This window comes from Rhea pennata, chromosome 23 (genome assembly GCF_028389875.1).
Source record: "Rhea pennata isolate bPtePen1 chromosome 23, bPtePen1.pri, whole genome shotgun sequence".
Taxonomy (NCBI): domain Eukaryota; kingdom Metazoa; phylum Chordata; class Aves; order Rheiformes; family Rheidae; genus Rhea; species Rhea pennata.
In genome coordinates, this window is record NC_084685.1 from 4,202,065 (window position 1) to 4,212,955 (window position 10,891).

The window sequence follows — 10,891 nt, forward strand, 5'->3', positions numbered from 1 at the left end:
TTTAAGTACCTCTTATATGAGATAAATCCAATCTTGACTTCGCTCTTCATGCTGGAGGACTGCTTTGAGTCTAGTGGGACTGCAGTATCACAGGAGACAGGAACCAGAGCAGTTGTGAAGGGAATAGAGCAATTAGTTTGGCTGTTTAAAACTCAATCCTTTTTTGTCTTGTTTTGTATTTTAATGAAAATGTGTTTGAATTGAATTTGTAGCAAACATATGGAGGAAAAAAAATCTCTCTGTGAGAGATTGGCTGTTCATATCCTTTCTCAAAGCTTGCACAGATTTTTCTAAAAGGTCTTATAGTAAATCAGTGAGGGCAGGAGCAGTTAATCCTCTGACATAAAAACAAGCAGAATATCTTTCTTTTGGATAAAACATGGAGGTTGTTTCATGGAAGAGCAGAGTCAGGATACAAGCCAAATAAAATTTGTCCTTTGCAGTTGACCTTTAAAGCATCTACCGGGTAGATTTAACTGGGATATTAGTTAGGTAACAGATAAGTGTAAGTAGAGACTGCATTGAGTGAATGAAAGCACTCTGGGCACAGCGGTTCAAAACCTAGATTTCTCTGAGCTGTGATCTGTGGTGCAGATTCACTCTCACTACCAGTGAGATTGAATGGCATATTAAAAAGATGAGTTGCAGCGTCGCAGTGGACCGGCTAAAGGCATTACACGTTTTGTCTTGAATTTCAATAAAGCGGATCTGATTTTGCAAATTATGCTCATCGCAAATTCCCGTAGAAATCAATTTGGCCTCTGTACGAGTACTTGCAAGATCAGCATGTGCAATGAATCGTAGCTGCAGGTCTGCAAAGATGAAAGCAAGCAGAACTTTCTGTGTTTTAGGGAGTCCAAAGTAGATCTGATCTGCTGATGCTTGGGTTCCTAAAATCTTCCTACAGGGCAAATATTTGCTTATGGGTTGCACTCTGGCACAAAGGAGGCCATTCTGCTGGTCTGAAACAAGAGCAATGGGAGTGTAAAATTCTCCTTTGCTTTCAGATGAAGAACTGTTTTTATTTTAGAAAACCCACAGTAAGGGTAAAAAAAAAATCTTTCTTTAATTCTCTGTTGGTTGAGAAGAGCTGAACTGGCAGAGCCACAGCAGTATTTAAAGGCCCTCAAGCTAAGAGACTCTTGGTAATGCTGAACAATCAACAAGAGTAGTTATTTTAATGCAGCCGTGTTATTTATTGTAAGCTTCCTGTTGTGAAAGCACAGTCAGTGAAGGATATTGAACCACAGAAGAACGTTGATAGGTGACGGAGTTGAATTGTTCATTAGTTAATCCTGCATGAGATGCTAATGCATTGCAGGGGGAACTATTCTGGTGTTAATTGCTTGTAGATTACTAAATCCAAGTTAATGCCAGCTCCTATCTGTGTATTTTCATCAGGCACTGTCAGTTCTGCTATAGTTCAATATTAAAGGGATGTTGTGTCAAACTACCTTCAAAGTTTACCAACCACATATAGCGATACTGTACTGATTTGTGGGGACAGATCAAAAGCCTGTTGCTCCCAGTGGCTGGCAGCAGTTGTCCGGGAAGGATACGGGCACAATGCAAACGTATATTACTCCCCCAAGACCTCTACCAGCCTCTAAATACTGTCAACCCTAGAGAGTTTTCTCACTTTGCCCTCAAAGGTCAGACTGTTAAGTTCTGGAAGATACCTGACCCAGCAGAAAGGTTTGTGTTTTAGTTCTGTGGTATAGGTTTCAAAAGGAAATTTGGAGAAAACAGTATTTTGTTATTCGCTAGTAATAGGAGTTTGCACATCTGCATTACAAAATTTGGAATCACTGAATGATGAAGTGATTGATTTTAGGGGGTTGCCCTAAAAACAGAGCCCTCTTTGCTAGCACCAAATAATGGTGAAGCATCATACCCAGTGGGAGAGACACTCAGCCTTCAGGTTGCATAACAGAGACAGCAGGAATTGGAGCTCTTCACCAAAAATCAGCTTCTGCCAGGATAGATCAAAACCGGAGGGCGCTTTGATAGTTGCATTCCTGCGTAGTCTGAAGTGGGGGAAGGGGTCAGCCGCAGACACGTTGAAATGATTTAGGAGAGACTCCGACAGTCAGGAGTTAAAGGGAAACTAGTATCTGACAGTGACCCTTCTCAACTGTTTGTCTCTTCGTATTCGTGGGAGCAATGTCACATCAGTAATAACTCAGACGAATATGCCTCACAAAATAGAGCTGTTCCTGCAGGGGCACATCCAATTAGCATGAGATGTTTGATCTTCTTATGCCTTGGATACAAATCTTTTGTGAACCAGTGGGGCTGCAGATGGGAAAGACAATACATATTAAGTTATACTCCGCTGAGTTCAGGAATGCTCCTTACATCATTTATACAATATAATCCATGGGTTTCTTGCGTGCATCTCTGGGGCGATTATTCCAAATGGGAACAGATCCCCCCTTAGAAATGTTTTTCCCTGATATTAAATGTCAAGTTCACTTATATTTTTTTAATCCTGTTGATTCCATGGATCCCATCCATCAAACCACTGCAGATTAAAGAAAAGCAAAACTCCTTTCCTTCCAAGCACTTAATGTCATCTGTATATTTGTAGTCCGGTTTTCAATCCTGTCTCAAAAATGGATGTCATGTGAAGTTGTGTAAATCCTTCTTTTTGATTTTGCTTTCTGACAAAACCACACAGGAGATGAACTATGTCAATGAGTTTAAAATAGTATAGTCTTATACAGGCTTTAATCTGTAAAAATGATGATGATATTTTGTAAGGACCCTTTTGAGCAACAGAGAAACTGGACACTTGCAGAAAGAGAATCAGTTAAGTGACAGTGCAGAAAGCATTATTGGTAACCAAGAAGATACTTTGCAGGGGTGTGGTGGGACAACACAGTAATGTTTTTCATGCGTTTCCTTCATTAATATGAGAGTTAAAATATTAAAAATTCTTGCATATAGAACTCACATACCAGAATAAGATCTTTTTAGTTGATAATGTCCCATTTTGATTGTCCATGTTTCTCTTTTCCCACATTTAATCACAGGTGGCAAGCTTTGTCCAGCGTTTACCTGGCTGCAAAGAACAAGCAACCGTGTTCAGGGAAGAGGTAAGTTGAGTCTGCCCAGATCCAGTGCTGTGACACTGGAGGGTCCGACAGCTAGGTGCTTTTGGACCCTTGTTATTCCAGAGTTACAGTGCTGATGGCTTAGACGTGCTCAGACTTGTCATTAAAGAGCCTCTGGCATTTAGGAGGCTGCTTCAGTATCAAGCTAAATTTCAGCGTGGTTAATTGCATTCTGCTGCTTTAAATTTCCCCTGCAGTTCCAGTCACTTAGCTTATGCTTAACATCCTGTCTTGGACTATTGTGTAGTGGCTTTGGCACCGTTGTAAAGATGTCCTGTTGGAACGGTGCAATGAGGGCTCATCTGCTCCCTCCAACAGGAACATATGCCTGCTTCTCTTGGTGAGGCTGGCAAAAGCAGAGTTTCTTAGGAATCATTGGCTGCTCCCATGATCTGAGGTAGGTGAGTGCAGTGGAGGAGCAGTTCCTTGAACAAGCACTTGTTGAAATCAGAGCGTCTGTCAAAAGTGGTGTCTGGTAGCTCTGTCATCTGCTGCTTCCTGAGCTGGACTCACCGGACAGGAGTCTCTGTTGGTGATGCACTCCACATGATTTCACAGAAACTACAGCTAGTTCAGGATATGGTCCTCATCTTGTTTCACACACTTTTTTGTTTACATGGCTCTACTGAGTGCTTTGGCTTCCAGCAACCTTTCAGGTGTGATTTGGAGATCTTTTATGAGCTTCTGATTGACTTCCACAGACACGTTTCCCCTTCTAGGTCATCGCTGCACTGTCTGCTTTGGATGTGAGAGCACGAGGGCTGCCCCTTTTCGGTGCTGTGGGAGGCATTTAGCACACTCTCAGCACTAAAGCAGAACAGTACATTGCAGCGACTGGAAAGGGCAGAGTTTAATAGATGACTGCTCCCTGGAGCTGGCTTCCTTTCATGATGAATCAGGCAAGAGTGATGTTACAGGATTTATGTATCTGTATTTTGCTTTCACTTACTAGAAAAAATAATACTAAAAAAAAGCAAAAGAAATTGAGGCTTGCAAAAATACTATTTGCAAAGTAAAAATACAGTAGGATCTGGTTTATTTGAACACAGTGGGAGTAATGGAATTTGTCCAGATGAACCAGTCTGTCAGTATAGCTGAGTGTAAAAGATGCATCCTCATTTCTAGTGAAGATGTATTCAGAGATTAGGGCTTGGTAAGTGAGATATAACTAGCAAGTCTTCTACTATGACCATTCACAATTTATTATTTTCTTGCAGTCATAATTTAAATGGTCTTAATCACAGTTCCAGTGGCTGTTTTCTATTTTAGAGAGAGGTGTAGCCATGCCCTATTTTAGTATCTTACTTTTCACAGCCTCAGAGTATTGTTCTCTTTGCCAGGCAAGAGGGCTTGGGTTTTTTTCAGGTTTGTGCTCAAGCTAAATTGCCAGTTTGAAATTAAAACCCTTTTAGCAGTTTGGCTTTGGCCAGAATTTGTGTGTGAGTGGCAGCACTGCTGAACTCCACCAGAATTGTGCATTAGTGGTAATCAGGCCTTTGAGTGCTCTCTGTTTAGGATAAATAAATCCCTTGCAGACTTCTCTTGGCGGCGGGGGAGATGGCTAAGTTGCTGCTTACATTAGGAATGAAGAGAACAAATTGTGCGCAGAATTTTAAAAACCACTCAAATAGGATGGAGCAAAGAAACGCATAATAATCCGTGGGCAGTGTATTGCATTTGTGTCTAGGGTAGGTCTGCTTAAAATAAGGCATCTTAGAGGCAACACAGTGAAAGTGAAGCACAGTAACATTAGACTCAAAAGCATTTTGAAACCTAGGACTGTTTTCCACCAGTTTTCTTCTACTCTTGACTCTAATTGAAGCAGCGATCCGTTTATTTCAAGGTATTTTTAGCATGTCTGGTGCAGCAATGCAGACTCTGGGCAGCTTGCAAACACAAATCAGTGAAGTGATCTATGGACTGGGAGTGTTGCTGTCATTTCCAGTGTAGATACCGGCAGGTTAAGTAGCTTGCTAATGGTCTCCCGTGTGATTAGAGCAGAAAAGGGGAAATCAAATCTCCTGGCTCCCATCTCTTTGCTTTAATTATATGTTTATCCAAGTTAATTAAAAGTAGCCACTTGTACTGGTTGTTGAAATGCAAGGAGGTTCTAGTTGGGAAAACTACAAGTGTAGGAGAATTGTTCTTCTGGATCGGATGGATGTCCCATGTCATCCACTGTAACTGGTGATCATCAAAGAGGAGGATGAGATGCTGTTGGTCGCTGTAAATGGATGTTAATGGAGTAATGTATCTCGAGGAGATGCACATTCCTTGCCTGTATCCATTAATCCTTGGCTTCTTCCCTGAAGCATTCGGTATTTATATTAATTACATCTTTGTCATCTCTTGGGTAACTGCGGACGTTTTTGGAACCCAAGTAAGTTTCTAATCTTTTCTTTTTTTAAAAAAGATTTCACTCATTGGTACCTAGAACATCCTATATTTTCACAAGGTAGTGTAGTTTTTAGATTGCTTACATGGAGTATCATTAGTGTTCTCCTTGCTGATATATTATGAGCATGTATGTGTAAGTCCAGACAGCTTATGTGTCTCTACTAGGCCTTGTTTTAAACAGGGCATAGCTTTTACCTTGTGCTAAACAAGCCCATTTAGCGCCATTGAAAATGGTTTCGCAATAGCCTTCTGTTTCTCTTTTAAATGGAGACTTGTTTGTGGGCATAATATTAGATTTGAGAACAGCCAGATATTCACATCTCAGGAATTTTTCTCATCTGTAAGGTTTTTAGCAAAGCTGACCAAAACATCAGGACAGAGGGCATTCAACTTTAAATTTTACCCTGAGCAGCTTAACAGGAGTCCAAAAATCTCCAATGACAGCATGTAATGAATGCAGTAGGAAATAGTGATTTTGTATTTCTAATCATTGTAGATCAGTGTCCTATATTACTTCTGGGATAGCTGCCTGCTGAAGACTTGCATTCCATATTTCCTGATCTAATTTCTGGCCACAGATTGTGAAGGAGCTCTAGGGTTTTTGACAATTGTTGGATTTTAGAGTAATTATTCTTATACTGAACATAAAGTCTAATGACTGAGTGTCCTCCTCCTGATTTCTCCATAAGCCTTGACCATATTCTGGCTTCTCTGTTTGGGGAGAGCTGGCTTTTGGAGAGGCCCGAGACCACTGGAAGGGGCAGTGTGCCTGGGACCTCATGCTGATACCAGTGTGGGAACTGGAGAGAAATATAAGGTTGCAGTCCTCAAGGCTTTTTTGCTCAGTTTTATTCCTCCGTTCTAAGAACATTGTTTAATTGGAAAGAGTGGAAGTGAGAAGAAGCCTGCCCATTTCTAGATAATAATCTCTTATCTTTTTTTGTTTCCAACCTCTAGCAGATAGACGGAGTGGCCTTTCTACTCCTGAACCAGACCGACATAGTTAAAATACTTGGTATCAAGCTGGGTCCTGCCCTGAAAATCTACAATGCCATCCTCATGATCAAGTCTGCAGAAGAGCACTGAGAAGAGCCCTTTGCCAGAGCCCAGGAAGGATTTACAGGGAACAGATCTTTAGCTGAGAGCATTACAACATGCCGAACAGGCAGATTGGGACTTGGAAATATTTTAAGTAGAACTTGTTAAAACTATTTTGAGGGCATAAAAATCCTGCCACAATTTGAAATACGGGGCAGCTTCACTTCCAAGAAGAGGAGATTATTATATTTTGTAGTTGAATTTGGTTTTGATATATCAATCTCTTTGAGATCTAGAAAAAACCTCCAGTTATAAGGGGAATCCAGGGTAACATTGGTGGAGCTGCAATACTGAGAAAATGTTATGAGTGAAACAACTACTGTGTCCAATGACAGTGCCTGAAAGAAAGACTGAATGATCACCAGCATGTTTAATATATGTATATGTACATATGTATGTATAAAACCCTCAGAAAGGGGAGTGAGAAAATAGGGAAAATATGCACTTCAGAGCAACTCACTTATATCCTTCAGAGCTGTGATTCAAGAACTGACATTTTTCAAGACTGGTTTTTAAATTCCATTTTCTTCTGCTGATCTTACTAATTCAAATACTCTTGGCTAATGGACTGTTTGCACTAGGTACCACGGGCAAAGGTTTTCATCAGTAATGGCTTATGCTATTTCTGCTAACAAGTAAGACTCTTACTCATGCCACCAGACAGTTGGAGGAGAGAGTGCTGTCCTTGGATGGGCTTGGGGTAGGCAGAGATCTCACATAAACCTATCTCCTACAAGAGGCAAAGAAAAATATTCCTAGCTCTGCCTCTCCCATCAGTGCTTTCAGACCATTGCTGTCTAGACCATAAACACCTTATGGCAAAATGCGACGATGAAGCACACTTGAGAATTTGCTGGGTTCATCCAGACTCTCTTCGCCATCAGCCAGGTGGTAGGAACAGTCCAAGTTGAAAACCCAGCCATGGCCAGCATATGTGTACAGATGCAAACAGATGTCCTAGAAACAATTTTCTTTTATTTCCTACAATTTGAAACTTATGAACAGTTAGTGCTTTGGCCTTTATGGCCTCTGAGTAGACTCTGATCTGTTCTGCTGATGAGACAGTGTGCTTTAGCAGCAGGGCCCCAGGTCCTCCATATCTGTAGTGGTGAGTCGGGCAGAACATGAGGGGAAGGCTGACCAGAGGGGTGTCAGGGTTTGAACAGACAGCAAAACAAGGTACAGATTCTGCAAAGAGACCTAATCTGTATCCAAGAGGAAGCAATGCTTGTGGCTCTGCTGCTCTGCATATAGGTAGAAATCTGTGTACTTTGCTGGCAGTAGGAGAGTGCTAGTATTTCCTCCTCCTCAGAACATGGTTTTATGAGCATGCATCCTGGACTGGGCTGTCTCAAGAGAGGGACTTCTGCCCCATTGCTCCCAGAGTTGTCCTCGTACCCTGGAAGCACTGGGGAAGTGGTTAGCACTTTGGGGGCTCTGTTTAATGTTTCCTTTTGAGCCTGGCAGCACGCAAGGTTGCGACTCTGTCTCTGGCCATTCTCCTGACTAGATATTTGGCTGTTCTGAGGTTTAGCTGGAGTCATCTTAGCTAGATATGCCTTTCCACTGCTTTATATGAAGTTGCCGAGGTGAAACGTCTGTGTGTGAACAAGTGAACCCTTCTGCATGCTGTGAGCATGCTGCTGCTGTGTTGCCAAAGACGGCTGTGCTGTCCAAATCCAGCCCAGGTTGCATGAATTTCTCAGGCCGTTGCATGATGCAGGTGTGATCCATCCATCCACAGATGCCTCAGACTTCCTCCTGTTCTTGGCATCTTTATCCCTAACATTGTTGCCTTGGACCTGATCCTGCAGCTACTCCAGCAGCTGTAGTAAACAGAGAATGAATACGCTCTACGCGATGGTGGGATGATGCAAGGAACGTGCTTCATCTTCTTTTCCTCATCGCTTCATGTCCTTTGTCCAACCTTTCAGCTTCTGAGAAGGTCCTTGTGACCTTCCTAAAGTAATAAGTTCCTTAAAATTGTCAATAGAGCAGAATCAGAGTGCTGAATCCATTCAGACTTGGATTAACTTACGGAGCAGTTTGTCTCCATACTTTCTATTTTTGTATAAGAAGTTAAGGAGTTTAAGCCTTCCACGGAGAAGATGTAGGAGTGGTAGGGTATTTAATATCCAAAATACTAAATAACAGACAGTTCACTGCATAGGCGACTGCAGGAGAGTTTAGTAACTTATTGCAGACTAGACAAGATATGAATTTAATTTATTAAAATATATTTCTAATGTGATAACAGGGATATTTGCCAAAGAATCACATTCCTTTATCCCTGTCAGAGCATCCCGCGTCTGCGTAAAGCATGGATTTGCAAGCAGCACGACCTGGGCTCTGAGACAATTCACCTTCTAGGCAAAACGGGGTGGATTCCTGACAGCGGGGGCAGAGGATCAGTAGCTGGACCGCTCTGTTGCGAGCTCTCCGCTGACTTGCTAAATAACCCCTGGCCCTTCTTTGCTCTAGTTTCCCCGTCTATAAGACCCCACTAGGTGGAGGGGCCTTGAGATCTTCGGCAGCTGGCGGCTGATGTTTGAGGGCAGTTTCACTTTGCTCTCATTTCCAGTAAGCAGGTGCTGCTGAATTTTCTCTTTTACCTCTTTGCTTTAGGAGACTGAGTTGGGGACATAGGTTGCCTCCAGAAAAAAAAAAAAAAAAAAAAAAAAAACAATATTATTTCATCTTTTTACTATATATAGATAGAATTGGTGAAACAAGAAGTGAAATTCGAGTCACTGAAATTATTCAAACAGCAGAGAGATCTTTAATCCTAGGGGCTTCCAAGCCAGCTGGATCAAAGAAAAAAATGTGTACTTGGAGTTTATTCAGTTAGAGCAGTGGCAGTGTTTTCAGTAAGAAGGAAGGGAGGAAACCTTTTAGGGATAGAAAAAAGCCAAGAATCTGCTTCTTGTGCCTTTTTGCTAATCTGATAATTGTCTTCGCAGAGGAAGCGAGAGTGTGCACAGATCTGTTAGTAACTCTTCTTCCAAATATAGCTATATTTTAGTAAAAATAAGCAACTTTAATGCAAGGGCAGGAAGATTTCCGATGTCTTCACTGGACAGTTTTAAAATTTCCTAATATTTACAAGAAGAAAGCTCTTGTGTTTTAGCCCTGACTTTTCCCCATGACTTAGGAATTCGTTGGGTGCTGGTGCCCTTTTGCTTGCACCAGCGAGCCCCGCTTTTACTTGCAGCTCGGTGACTTGTTTCTCTCCAGACTTTACAAAAATTTGCCTTTTTTTCCTTTCAAGGTCTGTATCTCAGAAGGGGTTTGCACATGCCTTTGTTTGTTTAATGCCTTGTTGTCTGATTTGAAACACGAACTTTGAAGCAGAAAGCCAGAAGTTGTGGCTGTGTATTGTGCAAAGCTGAAACTGGTTAATGCCATTTGGTTTAGGAGGTTTTCATAATCAGCTAAATATCAGCATACACCAGCTGCGGGCTCAGCTGAACCTAACAGTTGCTTAGAAAACAAATATATTACTTAAAAGCAAGGCAGGATTGTGAAAACTTCCCATGGCCAAGCGGTGCAATCGAAAAGTCTCAGTTCCAAATTCAAATGTGTCTTAATCCTGTGAGTGTTCTTGAAAGCCAAAATGCTCATTTTTTTTCTCTCTTTTTCCTCTTTAGTAGAGAGTCCTGCTAAAATTTTTCTGTGCCATCGCGAACGATCAGCCTTGTAATCCTGTAGTAGCATTAAAGCGGGGCGGAAGCATTCGGCAGCACTGATAGCAAAAATTTTACAACCAAAGAAAAAAAAATCAGCTGGGGATAAGCTAGTTCAGCTGTAGAAGATTTCCTGCCTGCTTCTTCCGTGCCCTGCTTAGGGACTTATACCACAGAGAGCTTTAAAGTTTCTGACGTTCTCTCTGCCATGTGATGAGCTAGCTTATTTTTGAAATTCCTATTACTTGAACTGGAAACATGTGCAGGGGCAGGGAGTGTGCGTCCGCTGTCTTGTTTCAGTGTTTGAAATGTTTGCCTGGTTTAAACCAAACAAATACGTGAGCTTTTTGACGGTAGCCACAATGTTGCACTCCACCAATGCTTTCTTCTGGAAATGTGAATAAAGTTAATATAAGTTTGAACCTGCCTCGTTCTTTCCGTATTTCGGGCCGACTCCGGCACGCATTCGCAAGGACGCTCTTCTGGCTCGCTGCCCCGGCGGCACTGGGACCGCAGCGAGCTGGTCGCTGCAGAGGTCCCTGGGTTTGTTTTTTTTTTTTTTTTTTCCTCCCCATAAACCCAATTAGCAATGTGCAG

At 41.9% G+C, this 10,891-nt stretch overlaps 1 protein-coding gene across 5 annotated transcripts in view; it reads left to right on the plus strand.

The window, feature by feature from the left end:
* The window catches only part of LOC134150213 (lethal(3)malignant brain tumor-like protein 3), a 51,315-nt gene extending 40,599 nt beyond the window's left edge, over nt 1-10,716 (plus strand). For all 5 annotated transcript variants that reach the window (XM_062593915.1, XM_062593916.1, XM_062593913.1 and 2 more), the window contains 2 exons: nt 3,036-3,098; nt 6,471-10,716. In XM_062593915.1, coding sequence (XP_062449899.1) covers nt 3,036-3,098; nt 6,471-6,599 — 192 coding nt within the window. In that variant the 3' untranslated portion in view covers nt 6,600-10,716. The remainder of the gene's footprint in view (nt 1-3,035; nt 3,099-6,470) is intronic.
* The last annotated feature ends 175 nt before the right edge of the window (nt 10,717-10,891 follow it).